General features: G+C 44.7%; 4 protein-coding genes across 16 annotated transcripts in view; 1 reads left to right on the top strand and 3 right to left on the bottom strand.

Moving 5' to 3' along the window:
- Positions 1-2: 2 nt before the first annotated feature.
- On the bottom strand, positions 3-11,228 carry LOC121590678 (transforming growth factor-beta-induced protein ig-h3). Of its 2 annotated transcripts, none has more exons than XM_041910557.1 (9): positions 10,927-11,228; positions 9,142-9,389; positions 8,315-8,606; positions 3,888-4,073; positions 3,537-3,804; positions 2,918-3,452; positions 1,093-1,709; positions 893-1,018; positions 3-801 (listed from the first exon to the last, which is right to left on the bottom strand). In XM_041910557.1, the coding sequence occupies exons 1-9, from the start codon at positions 11,013-11,015 to the stop codon at positions 301-303; spliced, it is 2,862 nt and encodes a 953-aa protein (XP_041766491.1). In that variant the 5' UTR covers positions 11,016-11,228; the 3' UTR covers positions 3-300. The 2 variants fall into 2 exon arrangements, with proteins under 2 accessions (XP_041766491.1, XP_041766492.1); XM_041910558.1 differs by having other exon boundaries at positions 9,142-9,224.
- Positions 7,468-18,116, top strand: LOC121590679 (zinc finger protein 585A-like). 3 transcript variants are annotated; one of them, XM_041910562.1, is made up of 3 exons: positions 7,468-7,687; positions 14,127-14,291; positions 14,384-18,116. In XM_041910562.1, the coding sequence occupies exons 2-3, from the start codon at positions 14,148-14,150 to the stop codon at positions 16,361-16,363; spliced, it is 2,124 nt and encodes a 707-aa protein (XP_041766496.1). In that variant the 5' UTR covers positions 7,468-7,687; positions 14,127-14,147; the 3' UTR covers positions 16,364-18,116. The 3 variants fall into 3 exon arrangements, with proteins under 3 accessions (XP_041766496.1, XP_041766495.1, XP_041766494.1); XM_041910561.1 differs by lacking the exon at positions 7,468-7,687 and adding an exon at positions 13,887-14,038; XM_041910560.1 differs by lacking the exon at positions 7,468-7,687 and having other exon boundaries at positions 13,887-14,291.
- On the bottom strand, positions 11,998-13,597 carry LOC121590690 (dephospho-CoA kinase domain-containing protein). Its single transcript, XM_041910574.1, has 4 exons — positions 13,486-13,597; positions 12,944-13,238; positions 12,735-12,868; positions 11,998-12,644 (listed from the first exon to the last, which is right to left on the bottom strand). Exons 1-4 carry the CDS (start codon positions 13,595-13,597, stop codon positions 12,478-12,480), a joined length of 708 nt encoding a protein of 235 aa, XP_041766508.1. The 3' UTR covers positions 11,998-12,477.
- Positions 16,928-21,222, bottom strand: part of LOC121590677 — a 25,174-nt gene continuing 20,879 nt past the window's right edge. For 9 of the 10 annotated variants that reach the window (XM_041910546.1, XM_041910556.1, XM_041910549.1 and 6 more), the window contains 2 exons: positions 20,506-21,170; positions 16,928-20,418 (listed from right to left, as the gene is read on the bottom strand). In XM_041910546.1, coding sequence (XP_041766480.1) covers positions 19,398-20,418; positions 20,506-21,170 — 1,686 coding nt within the window. In that variant the 3' untranslated portion in view covers positions 16,928-19,397. The remainder of the gene's footprint in view (positions 20,419-20,505; positions 21,171-21,222) is intronic. The other variant, XM_041910547.1, reaches the window with a different exon arrangement.

Genomic DNA, 21,222 nt, shown 5'->3' with positions numbered 1-21,222 from the left:
TATTTGTACAGTTAAACACCATGAGTTGTTTATTTCTCGTTGTATAAATACAGTAATGTTAGAAGTATTGTAAAACTATGCCTCTCAGAATTCGGCACCACCGTGGCTCTCCTATACTCGTTCAAATAATTAACGAACCAATCGATATTGCATTGCTCAGGATGAGTACGATTCCACCCGGATGTGCTAAAAGTAAAGCATCTGATGCCTTTTAAAAACCGAATCCCTGGGGTGAGGCCAATCCCACAAACATAGAGAATAAGAAAGTGGGATATAAAGCATGAGATAGCAGGTCGTTTCTCACTTAAACCAGAAAGTGAGCGGGCGTGTAATGCTACCGAAGCTTTCGAACGGATTGCCGGAACCAGCACCGGTACTGCTGGTGCGCTTCGACTGCACATTGATCACATCGTTAATCTCATGAATGATACCATTACGGGCTACAACATCGCACTTGGTAATGCCGGCATTCTGTACCTGGGGTCGGCGGTTACGGTTAAGCTTCAGCTGATGGCCGCTGATCGTTTCGGTCGTGCGTACAAATGGCCACTCCGACGGTACGATGCCAGTGCAGCAGATCACGTTCGGCAGCACGTGCGCTCGAATGATGCGTTCCAGCTCGTCCTGGTTCTGGAGTGTTTCCTGATACCACGAGTCCACCTCGAGGAACACGTCATTCTTCGGAACCAGCAGCGTCAGTCCAGAATCGGGAGACGTTAGCAACTCGGTCAGATTGGTAAGACTAACCATACGCTGGAACATGCTGTAATCCGGATTGGCGCTTAGGGCTTCCATCAAGTTCTAAAAAAAAGTCCCATCAAATGTGTCATTAGTAGCGGCGCGTTCGTCATTCCGCGGAAGTCTTTTGACAACTGCACTCGCTTTCGCTTACCGTCTTAGGCACATCCAACACCTTGTCGATTTCGTGCACCACAGATCCGCACGTTTCTTCGTCGAAACGTACCAAACGGGCACAGTTGACAGTGGCACGATTCATAACCGTCGTGAATACGGGATTCTACAGAAAGAGAAAGAGAAGATTCAGCTAAAACCCCGTTCTCCAATGCCCTAGTTTCTCGTTCCGGCACCTACCGTAGTGTATAGGTTAATGCGAACATTTTGTCCGGCCTTTGTCGGTATGGTTGTCTCTTCCAGGCCACAGGTCTTAATCAATGGTTCTGCCACGTGATACTCGAGGAACTCCTTGAGTGCAGCGTTACCACGCAGGCTTTCCGGGTGCTCCTTCAATTGGCGGATCCAGTACCGTCCCGTTTCCGTCTGTTCGAATGCCTGGTCGGTTGGAATGAAGAACGTACGGTTGGACATGCCGTCAAACTCCTCCTCGAGTCCGGCATCGGAGATCAGCTGCTTGAATACGGTTAGATTGTGATTGCCCAGTGTGTTTGAAATCGGCATGCCACTGTCCGTCGGCAGAACGCTGTCAATCACGTGCAGAACACCATTGCTGGCAACCACGTCGCTCTCTTCAATCGTTGCGAAACCGTTAATGCGGATGCGCTGCGTCTTCTTGCCCTCGTCTTCGACCTCGCTCAGCTCACCCTCCACGGCCGATGGGACACGCGTCTTGCCCACCATGGCATATTCAAACTCGAGCTTTTCGTTGAGCATGTTGTACGTCGACGTCTTGACGCCGTTAACAGCAGCAAGCGAGCAGAACGTTATATCCAGAATGTGGTTCTTGAGGATGTCTGTCGATTGGAAACAAATATGGAGTTGCTTAAAGCATCATGCCTAAAATTCCATTAACCAAATCACAAAACGCATTAGGATATCGAATCGGGAATTCGATACCATTAACGCGGCATCAATTGACGCCATCAAACTTTTGGCAAACGCATACCTGGTCTTAGTGCGAAACGATCGATTGTAATTTGAATGCAAAATAGTACATATGTGATGCAAAGACCTTGAGAAAGCTATACTGGCGGTAATGTTTGCTTGCTTTTTTTCCAAACGGTGCATAATGATCAGAACATGCGGGTTTGCTTTGGTATTAGCATATATAAAACTATTTTTGGGTAAGACCGTATAAAAACATGACTCCCGCATTCTATAAAATGAACGGTTTGTGCAAAGCATGATCTTCTTCATATTCAACATAACACTTTCGTAAATTTTGGCTTAGGACTATCATCATCACTTATGGAGTTGGTTATCTGGTTGGTTTAACCATAACCATGATAAACGATCATTCGTATGTAGAAAAAAAGGAAATGGAGGGGGATGATTTAATGATCGTTCCATACATTTTACGACTGTGGGTTTAGAACAAATCAACAATAAACGTTCAGTAGTTGAACTAAATATTAGCCGTTGAATTTATGCTACATATGATGCACAAACGTTCCTCAATAGCAATAAAAAGTAAATTTAATAATTTGACATAACATTGATTCAACTTTATATCTGACTAATCTTTCTGGAATAAACAGCGCAACGAATGTTACGATTGCCGAGACAATCGTACCTACATATCCACAGATCCGGTAAAATTATATATGCAAGGGGCAACAATTGCCCATTTGTAACAGATTCTAACATGCGGGGGTTTCTGTTATTCATTTGAACTTGTGGAGTCTTTCATAATGGCAGAACGTTCCAACATTTGCATCCCCTTCATTCTCGTCACGTTCGCGCCAGCACACAATGAGCACCGTAATTGTGAATGACGCGAAGTAACATAAAATGTACCCCGGGACCGTAAGAACCGGCGCAATCGGCGATTGCAATTAGTCATCGAGCCGTAAACAATCGATTCGTGTTTGCTCGTCCACAGAAAGAAAAAAAAAAGAAATAAACACACCATTTCCATAGAGGCAAAAGTAAGAAAAATACCAAGCGATGGTAAAATGTACGTTTGCAGAAATATACAAAACAGGAAATCTTGAACACTTACTCATGGCGCAGCCATTGCCTGCCTTTAGTTTGCGACGGATGTCTTTGTCCAGCTTGAGGAACGCATCGTCGTTGGGCGCGAAAATGGTGTAGTGCTTGTCATCGCCCTGCTCGCGCAGCATCTTGTCCAGCCCGGTCATCTCTAGGAAGGTGCGCATGAGCGTCATATCGTCCCGTACCTCAATGATGTCCATCAGCGTGTTGCGAGCCGGTACCAGCACACGATCTACGACGTGCACAATGCCCCGATCGGCCACACGGTTCAGCTTGAGCAGTGGCGCACAGTTGGCAGTGTAGCGGTAGGGATGCTCAGCGTGCGACTGATCCCGAACCGTCGCCGCCATTGGTCCCCGGGGATAAATGTTGATACGAATGTTCGCTCCGGGCAGATCTGTTTTGAGCAGCTGCTCGTTGCTAATATCCTCGATGAAATACGTTCCGTTGACCGTGTGCGCCAGGATCATGTCCCGTGCCGTCATGCTAGCGAAGTCAATCGCGCGCTTTGCTCGTGCCATCGGGTCAAACGCAACCAGATTCTGTGACAACGGGGGAACAGAGAGGAGGAACAATTTCGCTAGAGTTCTGCAACAGTTCCGCTTGCACAGCCACGGCATACTTACGTTTTCCCACATTTGCTCGGCAAAGGTAGTGTAGGCACTGTCCGGTACAACAAACAGTGTCACATCATTCTCCAATGTAGCATCCAAACCGCTCTTCTTAAGCGTGGAAACGAACTCCTTCGCGCCGAGCCTCTCGACCGTTTCTTCCATCGAGTATAGGTCCAGCTTTTGGCAATGCGCGTTCGGTGGTCCATTGCGTGGTCGACCGTATCCGTGACAGCATTGGCGTGTAAGCTTCTCCGTGCGCTTTCGACCGTTGACGTTTTTGCTGTGGAGAGAAAGGAGAGAGTGAAAAAAACCATCCGACCAGTGATCCGGTTTGTCCGTCCAATAAGGCAAATCCTTGCTTACATCGAGGTGCACACATATTTGTGCTGCTTTTCGGCACACGATTGAACGTTCAAGTTGAACGTGCTGAAACCATGGAAACCGAAACTGCTGCCTCCGCTGGCAGCGCCTCCGTTGACCGATACCTCGTCGTTGTCGGACGATGTTATGTCTTCTTCCTTTTCTTCCCGCTCAACGCAAACATTTTCTCTGTGAAAAAGTACATTTTTAGTGCATTAGCGAACGATGCTGGGTCACGTTTAATTCTGAGTATGCTTAATTGAAAAGAAAAAAAAAGCAATGGCCGTACATTCGTCGTTTCCATAAAACCTTACTTTACCTGCAAACTGATCTTAAGGGCAAGTGGAAATTTTAAGCATTTGAAGAAAAGTAAACTCTTATAAAATTTACAAATTCCGTTTTAGCAAGTATGCACAAAACACTAACTTTAGGTGAATTGCGTTTGGCAAGGTTTCATTATTTGCTTGTTTTCGAAGAAAACGAAAAATATACATCAACGGTCAGCTGTTGTTGGTAGAAAGTGAGTTGGTAATGTCACACGTCCGACAAAGTAAGTTGCTGATTAATGCATGATCCAGCGCTTTTAAGTAACCTTTTCAGTTCGCCGCCGTGCCTTTGCGCGCTAAGTTTTGTTACGTTTATCCTCACGCAAGCAAAAAAAATGAAATTCAGAAAGAAAACTCATGTTCGTTTACTCCGAGTAGAAAAGTTCACATCCATCGGGCGTACATATTTATCTTTCGAACGTCAGCCTATTTCGCTAGAAATGTTCTAAACAGAATAGAACAGAAAATGCTCCCCTTTGCAAGATTAGTTCAAGGGAATCGAATTAGCAATGCCAATAGTAAATTTCTAGTCATCCGTAAAATGACGTAACAAGGCCTACGAAGAAACAAAAACCCAGCACAGTCAGTTATCGTGGGAAAATATCTGTCCATTTTCATTGCCAACCAAACGATAGTACGTTCGCTTGTCGGCGGTGTGCTTTGTGGTTGGAAATTCAATGCCCGTTTTGCGGTACACATCTAAACGACTCGGGCAAGCAAGTTCCTCATGAAGTCGTCAAGTGAGCTAATTCAAATCGACATGGAAACTTAGAGTTTACAACACCCCATCCTTTTCCGCTGAATTTGGATACAATTCAAGGATGATGCTCACGCGTCTTGCATGGTAGTCAAGCTGCCGGTTTTCTTCTGCGCTGATAAAATACTCCAGTGTGCAGCTTTTGATTGCATTCCCAGACGAGCTAGTTGTGCGGCAAATGGTCCATTCATTTGTTTTGTTTCACAAAATCAGGCCATTCTCGTCCATGGCTGTCTATCTTCGTGATCCTTTCCACTTCCAACAGTCCAAACTTTGAGAATAAAAACAATGGATAAAGCAGCTTCTACGAGAAAAAAAAAACAAATACACAGTCGACACACGACACCGGTTGTCCAGCATCGTTCGAGCCGCGTGTCTTCCTTTGACGGCGTGGCTTACTCCCTCCTTCTGGCCGTGTGAATAATTCACGGACATTGCATTAAAACTAATGAAATTCAAGCCAATTCTCGCCGTAAATCATCGTCAGTTTGCATTTGCGTCGCGAATACGATTATGCGACGAGTGCTCTTCCGAGAGCGCAACAACACGCGCTGGGGCCGTGAGCATGTGTCTCCTGCTGCACAGCGGCGCGGAATCAGTTAAATCGTCTCCATTCAGACCCGGGTCAGTGGTAACAACCCCAGTGCGAAACAATAAGCCATCAGCTAGTGGGACTTGCGAGCCGGGAGGGGTCTACTTTGGCCCCGTTGCTCGGAGATGAGCAAACTACCCGTGACCTCGATCAGAACTTTGTGCACAGCAAAGACATTGGTGCATTTTTGTCTTTACATTACCAACAACAGCATATAGCTCTGTGAGAGTGAGAGCAATGATTATTTAAACTGCTGCTGAGCACGATCAACGTGTTTTGGGGGTTAGCATGCAACGAGAAACGCTGACCGGTGCAATGATCCAGTAATGAATGATCTGCCACAGTGCGGTGATTTGTCGTTGTTGCATCTTGTTAACCTTTTAAAACATCCATAATGCATATCGAACATCATAAGCTACCAACCGATACAAGACAGTGTCCAGCGGTGACGACGTGTTAAACCGTAGCTCTGGGATATATGTTAACTACATTAACCAACAGGAACTTCTTTTTCTATTTGGCGTAACGGCCTACGTTGTCAATCCCAGTCTATATACAGTGTGTTCCCGAGTTGCGCGGTTTGTGCGTTCCCGGGGAATCCACGTAACTCGAATATCAGCGTAAGTCGAATGTCGCGGATTGCGGCCAAAATACAATTGATTACTCGGTATTTTGACTTAAATTTAGTACTTTGATACACTCCGCCATTTATTCGATACGATTCGTGCAGAACATTCAGATAGTTTTGGCTTTTACGTGGTTTAAATTTATTAGCAAAAATGCAATTTACACTGCATGCGACATTTGACATTTGATCTGTAAAATTAAGAAAACCGCGTATCACCGAATCCGCGTAAGTCGAGAACCGCGTAACTCGAAAATAGACTGTACAGGCTTTCGGAAACTTATTTAGTATGATACCACGTAGCCGGATAGTCAAAAGTACTTGCTAATGGGAGGGGGACACGGTCCACATGAGGCTTGAACGCATGAAACGGAGAAATTCCTTATTTTCAGGAATTCCGATATTTCTATTTTTCCTTTACCGGAAAACAAACTGCTTATAAATCAAGCTGGAAACCCCCAAATAGGGTTCGAAACGTAGTCAAGTTGAAAAAAACTACACGTACAAAATAAATGTCGTAAATTAAATTACACAACATAAAAGCTCTCTTTACAACACCTTCTGATTGTATATACTAGCCAGCTCCCTGCGATGCGTGTCTATCAGCCGGTGCAATCATAAAGCGCAATGCGTTGCATACAGCCATTTTGTTTGTGAAAGCTGGAGATCCGACAGCATGTAATGCCTAATTATGGTCTCATGAAACCATTCTCCTGTGCTTGTGCATCGACAGCTCCCACACACCGCAACAATGTGTGTTACAAGCTACGGTTTTTTTTTGCGCACTTGTCTCAACGTGCACAAAACACCCACACGCTCTACTACATTGTACATGTCTTGCTATCAAAAATAAAAGAAACAGATCGTTCTAATTTATCCCACGGATACGGACAGACTTTGCCCAACAAATAACCTTCTCACGTTGCGTTCCAAAAAAAAAAAACAACCGCAAAATCTTACCGTCCGGAAGTTTGTCGAGCGACACAATGGTATCCGCCGTCTGGGGTACGTAAATGGATTTAACACAAACCTGAAATCTTGGGCTCACCTTGGAAAGCACTTGAAAGGAATGTACCCATTTCTCTTCCTCTCTCAAAAAAACACTTCAAAATTAGCAAAATCTACCTTAACAACCCATCCGAGTTACATTGTTCCGTCCCAAGGGCGACAAACTTCCCAGCGTATCGCTTGGGTTAAATTGTTACCCTAGCAACCGCCTACCTAAACCCGAAAATCGCTTATGAGCTCGTTGGAACTTTCTACTGGATTGCGGGACCGGATGCGATACCTGCGAAATAATGTAGGTCAGTCTAGACACGGTAATGGTTCAAGATCGACTTGCTGCTGTATGTGTTGCTCTTCCAAAAATGGGGTTTTCAATATTCCACATCATTATCATTGTGCACGGATGCTTCGTTTACCTTTTATCCTGTTTATACAGTGTTCCTTTTCTACTATTTTACTACTGCAAAAAAAATCGAGCCAGCGAGACACCAGAGGAAAGTAAGTAAAACGTTTTTTGTGCCTTTCTTTTTTATGTAAATAGGTGCTTAACGACAATGAGAACAGTCTCAAACGAGAACAGTGATCAAACAGTCCTGCTTTCCCATGTTCATATTGATTTTGCTTCACAAACTATGTGAACACAGTTCATTCCCTATCGGAACCGATCTTTACGCGGCGTTCTTTCCACGGTACGGCACACCAAGCCGTTGCACACCCCAGGATCGTGGTGTAAAAATGCCACATGCAACCCGCCTTTGATCAATGCTGATGATGTTGATCTTTACACACCAAAAACATGTGTTTGCGTTTGGTTCTTTTTCATGTCATCCGGCCTGTTGTCCATGCGCGTTGTTGGTGCGCGACGGTGTGCAGTGTGCGCTGTTGCACCACATGTTGGCACAGTTTTTATGCACTATCCACTCTCCAAGGCGCACACATTACTATCGATAAAGCGTAGTGCGACTGGGTGTGTGTGCACGGAGACTGTAGCATTAGGCGCTGAATGCAAATTATTAGTGCATCACGGATCGGAGGGGTTTGGGGTTTGTTCACCGTGCGACAATTTGCTACCAATTTATCCATTGCTCATCGCTACTCTCCAGCCTGTACTAGATACGAACTTACCCTTTCCACCACGGACGGTTGGCGTTGGTGTCAAAGAAACCGAATCCGGGAAGACCGGCCGTTCCAAAGAAGCCCGTCTCCAGTGGCGTATTGAAGAACGAGTTGAAATGATGCTGGAACAGCGAGCTGGCATCGAACGGTGGTTGGCGGCCATCATCCACCGTCTCCACATCGGGGTGTTGGGCTGCCGGCGGACGATACGGCGGTGTTAGTCCCGGTCGATGTACTGAAGATGGTTGTCTGTCATCCGGATTCTGGCCCAGCTCGTCGGCAAACGTTTCTGCGTCCGATTCTGGAGTGGAAGACGAATTCTTGGTCAGTAATAGTGTGCTAAGGTAGATCCATGGTTTGGATGGATGGATGGATGAATATACGTATATGCGCAACAGATCAGTTTTCAATTCATGGACCAGGTTTCAAGGCAAAAGAAAACGCTCAACCAAAATGCATTTACACCGAGTTGCAGCATATGCACAATATTAAAGGTATATTTATGTACCCTACCATTAACCTCCATCGATCATTGAAGCGTCGTGTTATTCAATCTAATTTATTGCGTCTTACGCCATTCGATGATTTTGTATGCATTAACACTGCTAAAGCATATGCTTTTGCTAACATGAGATCTGAAGCGGATGAGATCAAGAAAGATACTACTAGAAGAAACAAATCATTCGATTCGACTCAGCGTTCTAGTTAGAACCATCTGTGTTGTTGGCTTTGCGAATCCGATTCTTCTCCAACTCTGTGCAACGATGTGGAACAAATTGGGTGTAAATGACCGCAAAAGAGGGCCCTCGCCTTAAGAAATGCAAACAGATACTTACCCAGTGATTCGCGATCCTGGCCACCGATCGTAGCGGTTTCCCGTTCCGATCCACCAAACGCACCGACCACCGCTTCCGGTACCCTGGAATAGTGATGGTCATTGACACGGTCAGGCTCATCTATATGGCGTAGCATCCAGAGGAATGGATTGACATCGGCCGTGGCAATCGGTTCGTGCAATTCTGCCGGCCACTCGGCCAAATCTTCGCCAAGTCCGGTTAGCCGGATGACTTCGTCATCCAAACCACTTTAGGTTGTGTATATAAAACCACGGTATATAAAACCAATAATACCACATCGGATATACCATTGTGTGATCATGTGTGTGTATGTGTATGTGTGTGTGTGTGTGTGTGTGTGTGTGTGTGTGTGTGTGTGTGTGTGTGTGTGTGTGTGTGTGTGTGTGTGTGTGTGTGTGTGTTTGTGTGTGTTTGTGTGAAAGTTTATTTGTTTGTGCGCGCATGGGATAACACACGGTCACCATTGATTTCCGAGTCCCGCGACCACAGAGTTATTGATGATTTTGTTGTAGAGCCCGGGTGAAAACCACGCAATCAACACCGATCGCCCCCGGTTGGGTAGTAACAATAGATAACGTTCGTGTAGTTGTTAATGTTGTTGTGGTTGTTGAAGGTGGTGGTGGCGACGAACATTTGGTGGTTGGTGGTTAGATGAAACGAAAACAAAAACCGAAACCAAAATTTTCAAAATTAAACAATTAACAAGCAGTACACCCTTTAACGGATTGCATTGCGGTCGAGATTAGTCACATAAAAAATGGAAAGTATTTTAAGGCAGTGACGGTGTTAGCTGTTAATGGATTTAGAGGATCAACGGGTCAAGGAAGGACGTCAATTCAATATTTTCCATTTTTCCAGACCGTTCATGCACGAGGCCATGGTATCGCGCATGGAGCACAATCAGCTTTCTTTTGCACACTGGAGCTGGGCTGGAGAAAGTACGATTTGGTTCTGAACGATTCCGTCGAATCCCGTCGCAAAAAATGGAAAGGGGTTGTTTTCTCCCGCTAACGAGTCTGCTCATTGCTAATTCAGCGTCGCTTATCTCCGTTTTCCTTTCTATCCTACGAACGATCGCTAGTCCGCCGTCCCTATTCCTGTGTGTCCCTATCTCGTTCGTTCAAACGGAAGAGGCTATATTCTAAACTGGCCTTCCACAGCAACATCCATTATTGAATAATCAACCCTACATCACATTTGGACGATTGGGTGTCCGTAGTAAACGCTAAGCAAGTGCCAATTGAGTAGTGAAAACACGCAAAACACCACCAATTACCACCCCAAACATGATCCGCCTCTGAGGACGTTGGAGTGGAAAGATGGCGAAATGGGAATGAGAAACTTCTAGAATCTCGTGCCATCTTCCGGTCCACGGTACCACGGTAGGGTTACACGGTACCAACACTACTGCTCCTATTACTACTACTACTACTACTACTACTCTTTTGCGCTTCCCTACTGATCGTTTACTCCAACTGAACGGTGTGGAATTAGAAATAATTAAATTTGAAGCAAGATAATTGTACGCGTCACAGCATACGGCTTGAGACAGTGCTACGATCACGATCTGGAATGATTGTTCAATAATTAACGATCGGCTACTTGCGAAGCTGGAAGCTCAATTACTGAACGAAGGTCAACCCGCACCGGGACAGGACAATCGATCGAAGGTGGAAGCGTTATTAAGGATCGGATAAGGATGGCCGGGGAATAACGGGACATGGGATGGTGAAACGAAGCAACAACAACAACAAAATGCATTACTCGAAAGAGGTCACCGAACGAGCAGCCAGAGCAAGCAACAGCAACAGGGCGAAGGGAACCCCGATCGCACGGACACGGGCACGTTCCATCGTTCTCGGTTTCTGTACGTTGCACAGATCACCCTACGTTACACAGATCACTTTCCACCAACCAATTAGAACACAGTTTCGCACACACACAGCACAGACAATTTCGACGACCTGACTCTGCCTGAACAGGCTCCGGAAGGGCTTTCCGCTTAGCGTTCGCGATCCGCGCTGTAGTACGTTTTCCACGAAACAAACAACTGATCACACCGGTGCACTTGTATTTATAAGTTCAAGCCACACCACCACTACATCATAACTGTTCCGTCGTTCGTCTGTACACATACACACACGAACTTAATTTTACGCCGAGTACAGAAACAAAAAAAAAACGTCCAACGCATTGAAACAGCCGCGGTCGCGATCGTTTGTATACGCAAAGTCAGAGATCACAGCGTAAGTGTAGTGGTAAAGTGATCGCGAAGTAAATAAACACTAAACATATGATATTATTATGATTAAGTGATGAAGAGAAATGGGTGCGTTCGAGAATGGTCGTGGAGGAAGCAAGAGACGGGACATGGAAATCCCGCAGACCGGTTCCAGATCGCTTTATCGGCTAGACTTTTGCAGCCAGTACGGTGTCCCCGCGTGGTAGTAGGTGCACGAGTGCCCGCGGAAAGGGGAATCTTCTTTTTTTCTAGAAATTTCACCCCCTTTCGCGAGCACCATCACGTTCCTCCGGGATCGATTGTTGTTCTACGCGGGTAAAGAAACAGAAAAAGAAAGCAAGAGAGCTATACAGAGTGAAAGCACAGTGCGATCGCGTCGTCACGAAATTGGACAAAACGCGAATGGTAATGAGCTGGAAACGGGATTTATTGCCCACCGACAATCATAAATGGAAGAACATTTCGATAAAGGCTTTCCTTTTTATGTTGTTAGTTAGCATTTTGCAGCGAATTTTGTTTATATATACAACCGAAGATTATATTGTTCTTTCAGTAATCTATTTCAACTGTGCAGTAAAAAACAACCTTTTTTATTTACGTTTTTTTTCGCTTTTCTATATTTCTATTATCTCCGTCAGGACGATGTAAAAAGGAAAAGCATATAGCTCATTTAGCTTGCATTGCACACGCAGACACCACACCAAGTACCCGTGCACACGAACACATTAGATTGCATCTTCAGCACATTACTATCCGATTATTAAATGCCCTCTGTCTGTGTTTACTGAAGCAAAAAAAAAAAACGCGCGATTACCTACACTATTGACTTTTCTGTACATCTTGAAGTGCTACTTATTTACACGCAAGGACACGTATTGCACGGTGATGTAGCTTCGTCCTAAACTCTACATCAATAGATGCGACGACAAAACAATAACAAAATTCGGGGAATAGGAAACACGCACTTAATGAAAAACGAATAATGCCACCAGGGAAGGAGAGGAGCGGCGAGTTTTGGCTACGAAATAAAATCAATCGTCGGCGAATCACAGCGTAGCTCGCACGCGGCTCAATCAGTTCGAGTTGAACCACTTGTACTTGTAGTTTAAAAGCCACGCAATGCTGGAAACGAGCAACGCCGCCGTAGCAAAGATGACGCCACGTATTTTCCAATGCTGATTACTATCCTGCAGGATGGCGAGGATTTTTAGCGTTTGTTCTTCAGTGTCTCTTAGTGTACCTGTGAAAGAAAAAAAAATGCCGAAAACAAAAAACACAACACTGAAGCTCTACTACTGTGGCACACTGTTTCGGTATGCGTTGTCCTGACCTGAATTTTCAATCACAAAATGTGATTGTTCGCATTTTAGCTCCAGTGGCATCTGTGCTTTGATGCGCTTTTTCGCCTCTGCCTCGGTGTATTGACTCCGATCCATCAAACGGGTGACTTGAATATCTTCCTCGCTGTAAAACACACAGAAACAGAACGTTATTCTTAACAGTGTTCAGCAGGAAACAAGTTCCACCAAGTTCGCTCACCATGTGACGGTAATGATTTTATGGATGTAGTTCAACATGACTCGTATTTCGAACAGCAGCGGTAGATCGAGCACAACAAAATTGTGCCCCATAAAGAAACACTTGATCACCTCCCGATAGATGGTGCGGTGAATTTCGGGATGTGTGATTTCATTCAGCACTCGGCGCTTCTCTACGTCATCGAATATGATGCGCCCGAGCGCTTCTCGGTTCAGCTCTCCGCTTTCGGCATGGAAGACTTCCTCACCAAAGGCGGCCTTGATTTTATGCCATGCTGGTCGGCCCGGTTCAACCACTAGAACATAGCAACGGGTAATAGGTATCAGTATGTATGTATCTAAATAGGACGGAACTTTTATCGCGAATGGGCGTACAACTGTGCCATGAAATGATTATTTGCTTATGCAACTGCTATGCTAAACGACAAACGCTCATCTACCACTCCACCCGACCCACGCAGCGGTCGTGCACGATCCCACGGCAAGCGCGATGGTGTCAACGGCCCCCGATTATATATCGTGTCGCAAACGTGCTACACCTACCTTGGCGGGCGATGGCATCGGCATCGATTACCGGAACTCCGTTGTCGCGGAAGATCTTTGTCACGGTGCTCTTTCCAGAGGCGATACCGCCGGTTAAGGCAACGAGAAACATTTCACCACCAGTGTGACGCGTAGAAATTATGAATTAAGCTAATATGATGTGGTATTGGGATGGGCAGCGCAGAGTGTGTTCACTGTTGAATACGCTGAAAAGAAGCAGACAGGGAATGAAAACAGCATTGGCACGATGGTTTGATATCATCTTACCATGCACTGTAGTTCGCCTGGCAAGCTGTAAAACGGGATTAGGCTATCGTCGGATTACTTCAATACAGAATGAAAATATTAACTAATGGAAAAGTGCAACATCCATCTACATGCTGCGTGAACCCACAACTTGCGACAAGCACGACACCTGTCAAATTGCTGTGTCGGTTGTGGATGTGTGCGTGAGGCCTCACCATAAAAATAAACCCGGCTGTCAAACTCCAGAGTCCAAGATTGTTGTTTTTCAGTTCAGTTTCTGCATATTATTTCCGAGCGTCTCAGTTTGGTGCGTGTTTCGGAACGCAAAACAATCATCCATTCATATTACTAAAGTACTATTATTTGTATACCTGTGTATGATCTATGGGCCATAGGGCGTCGGTTGGAACGTTATCATGCAGCAGCGGCATCGTACAATCCGGTGCAATTGCTGCAACGAGATTGCTGCAGATCGATTGATAGAGTTCGAATCCGTGGTGCTTCTTTTGGAAAGGGAAGTGAAAATACGTGAAATGATTGGAATTTTCCAGTTACCCCAAGTAAGTAATACTCTCTCTCTCTCTATCTCTATCGCTTTCTCTCACTCTCTCTTGTAGATGAAAATATTTGTGATATATATTGTTTTTCTTAGGAATCCTTACTACAAAAAACGAATGGTATATGCACAACATGTTTGGAGCGACTCGAAAATTGCTTTCTATTCTACGAAACATTAATAACAACCATCACCATGAAAGAGCATAGTAACACTGCATCGCCCAAAAAGGTTAACACCACCACCACACGTTGTACAGACTGTGATTCGGCATTTGAATCGATGCAGGATTTAGAAAAGCATGCGAAAGTGCAACACTGTCCATCGAAACAGCATCAGCAGAAGTTTCATTACTGCTCAGCGTGTCAGAAATCGTTCAAAACCAACCGTGGCCTGCTTCAGCACAATGCAATCTATCACGAGTCCCAAGAATTGCACCGCTGTTACATCTGTGAGCGACAGTTTCTGACAAAAACCAACTTACAAAACCACATGCGCTTTCACAAGGACCATGTGTGCAGCTTTTGCAACAGCGGATGGACGGACGAATGTCAACTGTTGGAGCACGTGCGTACCAGTCATAGAGATGGGCTTTTTGTTTGCCGGTTTTGCAACAAGCAGGAACGGCTCAAGAAATGTCTCAATCGACACCTTCGCACAGCCCACGGGCAAGAGGTGAATCCGTATTACTGTGGGCATTGCCGGAATGCGGAGGCAACGCATTCCTACGACAGCTATGTAGCGTTAATGAACCATTTGCAGGAGCAACATTCCGCGGAAGATGATACCAATACTCCAGCGAAAGAATTTCATGGCACACTGCTAAATGCAGTGTCCCTGTTTGGCAAAGAGCTGGAATTGCTCGAGGACGACAAGGTAGTAGACGTTGAGCAGGATCGTTTTTTGCAGAACTTGCATCTCGTTCGGAGCGTTCCGGAGAGGCCAAAAACTTGTCAGCCGCTAGAACCGCGCATCGATCAGCGGACGGTTCTAGAGGATTTTCTCGATGAAACGTTCGAGAATGATGAGATCTGGAACAAGTATATCGATAATGGAGAAGAGTATCTGATCGACGATTATGACATCTACCTCAAGGGAATGGATGAATCGGAGAAACAGGAAGAAGTGTGCATGTATCTGTGTCCACAGTGTAAGCAAGGGTTTCAGAGCCAGCGAAACCTGACGATTCATTTGGCGGAAGAGCACGACGTGTCCAGTTTGGTGTGCAACGATTGTGGAGCTAGTTTTACACGGCATGCAAGCTATCGAATCCATCGGCGCGAACATCTGAAGGAGAATGTTCGATTTCGTGAGAGCAACATACCCGAAATGGAGGAAGCGCTTTCGCTAGTCCAAAGCACATCCTTGGACTATTCGGTGCACGAGGAGGAAAGCGGTTATGTGTTTACCTGTAATCTGTGCGACCGCACCTTCCAGCGGAAGCACAACCTCGAAAAGCACAGATGTCTGTACTACGAACAACTGGAGCACTCCAACACTTCAGATCAGGGTGCGGGTGTCAATGGGACGGAATTGCAGCAATGCTCACACTGCCAGTTCCGCACGACATCAAACCAGGAGCTGCAAACCCATCACCAACGCATACATCCATCGGACATGGAGCCATCGGAGTCCGTCTATTGCATGCTTTGCGATCGTCGGTTCAGTTCCATATCCGGGCTGAAGTATCACTTGAAACGACACACAGGCATTAAGGCATTCGCTTGTTTGTACTGCGAGAAAACGTTTACAGCCAACTCGAACCTGAACGCGCACATTCGGAGTGTGCACAGCGCGAGAAAGGACTACCGGTGTGACGAATGCAACGAATCTTTTACCACGAAAGATCATCTGAACAAACACCAACGCTCCCGACATCGGCAGGAGCGAGCGTTTGTGTGTGGGGAGTGTGGCAAGAGCTACTTGCAACGGTCGCATCTGAACGAGCATATTGCAGCGAGCCATCGGGAGGATCGGTACTTGTGCCATGTTTGCAATGGTTCTTACGTTAGTAAAAGCTCCCTCAAACGGCACCAACAGCAGAAGCATGGTGTTATGAAAAGGGATGAGAAGTGAAGATATTGTTATATGTTATCATGTTTACAACAATCCGAAGAATGCATTTTTCTCTTCACTCGTGTACTCACCAAAGATGCTGGTTGGCAGTAATTGAATTTATTGAATGATTGATTTCTTGATGAATTTCTTTCGTCCGTATTCAAAACACATGTTTACACATGTACTGTTCTGTTCTGTTATGTTTTGCACTAGCCATACACTGTTTTCAATTAATTTCATTATATTTAGGGTTGTTATTTTCATCAACTTACTGCTTTCTACTCTTGTTTTAAACGTTTCTTTGTTTCATTCAAATTGGGGCTCATTGATTGTTGTAGCACGAGCAAACTGATGCTATAAAAAACATTCCATTTTCTTCTCTTCTTTCTTTATAAATTTTGCATTCACTACGCATTATTCCTTCTAGCTGGTCACATCCCTTGGTGGTGGTCACCTGTTCATCCAATTCTGTCCCCTATAATCAATGTGTAATAATCCATGTTCGCAAACTAAATACACTTTTTAAGCATGTTTCTTTTTCAACGCAACGATCTATGGTCTGAATTGACCAGTTTTTTTTTCTTTAGATTAATTCAACTTGGTGTAAAAGATTACAGCTTTCTGATAGGTTGATGATCGGTATCTTATACTCGTATAAAATCGAGCACCTCTATGTATGCATGTATTTTGTATATACACTGAACGGCAATGTCGTTCAAAAAAAAAAAAAGCATGACACTATCGGGAAATTAAAATCATTAAGAACAACACAATGTTAAAAATACACAACAATAAAACGATAGCTTGCCCAATGTAAATAATATACTGGATTAAATAATTTAGTAACTCATCGCTCAATTGATATTCACAATTCAGCAGACTATAAGAGTGCAAAGGAAAAAGATCCAACTTCCGAGAGCAACGAATCGGACTGTTTTACACATTGTATTTGCCGACATTGTTGCGAACAGGTAAAAATAGTTTAAAATCTTGAATAGAGAGCTGCACAAAAAAAGGTACAACAAATAATGAGACGAACTAAGCTTGGTCATGTTTTTTGTTTTGTTTTGTCTTCTTCTTTGGTTTGCTTAGGGGTTTCTTAAATGCGAAAAAAACTTTGCTGAATTATCAGTAACGGCGGAGATGGTTTCTGGTTGCGGTATACGAATTACATTCCAATGTCCTTTTTTCAAATGTATAAGTAGTGATCGAGACTGACAGCGTTTGCAAATGATAATAATTTGTAGCGGGAAATGCAACAATATGAATAGTTAGATGGATTCTTTTAAAACAAAAAAGTCTGCGGAAGATTTCATCTGTTTGCTCGATGGAATGATCCAAAAACACTTCAAACTGAATATCACAACAAGATTGGAATAAAGAATGAAAATATACGACGATAAAACATTACTGTAAAAGTAAACTTCCCAGTCACGAGCAATCAAAATGATGCCATACACGCCTTAAAAACACTGAACGAATATCGCTTGTAAACATTAGGTTTCAAAAAACGAATTACTGTTAAATTAAGGAGATTATTTGTAAACCTTAGTTTTGATGGACAGACAAACGAATGTAACTCACGGGAATTTACGATGCCTTTGGTTGGAATACTTCATTCCGAACGCTAAACATTTATCTTACACTATTTTTTTCTATTGTGCTTGCCGGTTACCCAGTAAAATATGTAAAATATAGCTTAATGTTGTTAAACCAGCCAATCGAGGCCGGTACAATTGGAATCGATCAAAATAGATAGCGAGATAAAGAGCTCAACGTATCAATGCGGTGCAAGTTATTGTGTTATTTAATTGTTTAAACACAACTGTATGTTGTGAATGTTGCCACTACCATATGTTTGACGATAGCTTGATTTTTCTTATTCCTGATTTCTTGGCATGAAAATGGGTGTTTTCCAAACTATGCTACCTCTTCCTTTTCGATCCTGTTTTTTTTCTTCTCTCTTTACCTCTTTTTGCTGGCTTATGTGAACGTACTGTTGTTAGTAATGTACATCGTAATGAATGTATTCTGCGATACTCCATAGCAATAATACGCTACACCGTGTTAGTTGACTTTCTACAGGGTAGTAAGTATTTTAGATTGGTATATGTGTACGATTAACGATTAAAAAGACTAAGCGAAAGAGAAGGAACGAGGGAAAGAGGGCGAAAATATATTCAATAATCTATCTCTCTCTATATTCCTGTCTCCGCTTTTCTTCTTCGATATCAGATAAATTCTCGATAAGATTCAAAGTTTGCCACATTCAACGAAATTATTTTAGTCACTTGTTTTGTATCACCCTTATTTCACATACCCCACCCCATTTCACCCACCTACAGGCGAACTGCAGCTTTTCAAGTATTAGCATTAGTTTGTTTGTAGCATTGTTCCCCAGAATGGGATCAGTATACCGTCTCGTTCGGTGAGCGAGATTGTATCATGATACTCTTCTATCATTGTGGTTATGGGCTCATCGTTTCCATACGATGTGCTCCTGTTATGGTAAGGACAATCGAGTTCTGCGCATATCGACCAAGCGGAACTAGGAAACGCAACCGGGTTGGAGAGAGCATCACTTGCAATTATGTAAACAAATCATAACATAACAAAATCAGAAGAAGACGTACATGAATGCGACTAGACACACGTAAAACGTATATAATAAGAGAGCATAATCTACAACGCTTTGCTATCATCGATGCACTGAGAGTGACTGTACAGAAACAGCTATCATCTATCAAATTAGTGTATACGTTTAGAGAGCTTAGTTGGTGGAGGTTAAAATTGGAAATACAATATGCATTTTCGTAAATTTCCTTAAAATTTACATGCCGCCCATGCCGTTTGAAATTAGAAGAATAATGAATAGAGTGTGTGCAACTTGGGTGTGTGTGGGTTGCCATTGCTTCCAATCATTTTCCGACCTTTGCACACGATGCTTAGTTTAAAACTGCTTCACACCGCTACAAATAAATGGTGGTAGGTGTTTTAATTGAACCAATCAAACTTTGTTCGATCCCTTACCTCTGGAAAGATAATTTTTTGTTCAAACAGATGTACCATACGCAGCAGTAAACATCGCCCGTGAACTATCGGTATCAAGCGAAATGTCTTCCGGACTGGCTAGATCGACACGGATTTGGTCCAGCTGACTATCGTTGGCCGAATTGGTGGCGCTGCCACTATTCAACTGGCCTGCGCCACCACTAGTGGTGGTAGCACTGCTATACGTGTAGCTAGTATTCCGTCGACGATTGCCTTGCGCTCCCGACTGCCCCCCATTTCCACCGCCCCAATTGCGCAGGGTCCAGTGGAAGTGTGTCGGGGCGGCGGTGACAGATGACGGTGTTATCGCTCCGCCGGCACCGGCACCACCGGTAGCAACGGTTGCCGTCGTCACGCTGCCGGAACCGTTTGCCGATGGCATGATGACCACCGTTGTATTGGTGGTGCCGTGTTGATTCATCTCGCCGGCACCACCGTCACTGCGCCCGCGACCATTGCCATCCACGTTAACGTCATCATCGTCATCTACTCCGAGCACTTGAGAGGGCATCATGATCGTCACCTCGCGGTTAGTGCATGGTAACGTTTCCGTCGCACCCGCTATCATATCCATGCTATCCTTGGTCCCCGAGTTGGATGAGTTCTGGGAGTCGAGAGAATCGATACTGCTATCGATAGCGGCCAGCCCGTCCACACTCAAACCGACCGAACGGTTCGGATGCGAATGATGATGGTGATGGTGACCGTCGATCCGATCGCCCAGTTCACGGAAGCGCTCGATCGCTTCTTGGTCTCCCTGACACTCCTCGATCGAGCGCAGTATCTCCCAGCAAAGTTCCGACTCGATTGGGATCGGTTGGTCCGAGTCACGATTGTAGATTGATATGGCAATATGCACGGGGTGCGGAATGGGCAACGGAATCAACATCTTGTCGGCGGCATGCTTCGGTTGCTGTTTTCGCTTCCATGGTTTCCAGCTTTGAGTTTTCTGTTTCGGCGACGGCATTGGTGAGCGGCGTGCTCGAACTCGTGGCGTTGTCAACCCAGATGATGTCGTATCGCTGTAAACGGTAGCCGAGACAGACCAGTCAATTGTAATGTTATGAGCTACATCATGCATCCGAAATCGGGCACTTATTTTTACTTACTTGCGCTTTTCCGCTCGCCGTGAATTGATCATTACGCGCGATCGTGGGTTGAACGCGGACACCTCCAAGTATGGCGAATGGACTTGAATGTTTCCACGCGGAGCATACACATTACCCAACAGATCCGGCCCATTAATGCCCATTATATCGCTGGTGTTTTGTACCATCTCGTTATACCGATGCAAATCTAACTGTGCGTGTGGTTCTAGCTTGAATTGTGTATCGGTATCGGAAAGTGGGGTCAAAAAATCTAGGCTAAATATGTCCGCGTACAGCATACCCGCCAATCCAGCCCAATCGCCCACCGACAGACCCTTCGCATCCCAGAACTCTTCCTCGCTGATGGACAGGCGAGCAATCACGTGCGATGGGTAGAATTTTTCCAGCATATATGCTGACTGCTGAATCACAATTTTTAGTTCCATCGTGTTCAGCTTGATGCGCGATTTTACCGCAGTCGTTAGGCCCGTTTGCAAATCCCGCCGCCTCTTCTCTAGCTTCTCGTGGAGCGATGTCATCAGATCTTGACCTTCGCGCTCTAGCTGACGGTATGGACCAACACTTTTGGAAAGCTGTGCTGAAAACGGTCCAAAACAGGCTTCCACAAACTGGCTAAAGTCCTTTTGCGGCTGGCAAATGATAGTTTCCATGGAGTGTTGATATGCCTAAAAGGTTCACAAAAAAACGATATCGATATTATGCAGCTCGGCATAGGTG

The sequence above is a fragment of the Anopheles merus genome, chromosome 2R (genome assembly GCF_017562075.2).
Source record: "Anopheles merus strain MAF chromosome 2R, AmerM5.1, whole genome shotgun sequence".
NCBI classification, from domain to species: domain Eukaryota; kingdom Metazoa; phylum Arthropoda; class Insecta; order Diptera; family Culicidae; genus Anopheles; species Anopheles merus.
Note: the sequence above shows the minus strand (reverse complement) of the source record. Positions and strands in the feature narration are given on the sequence as shown.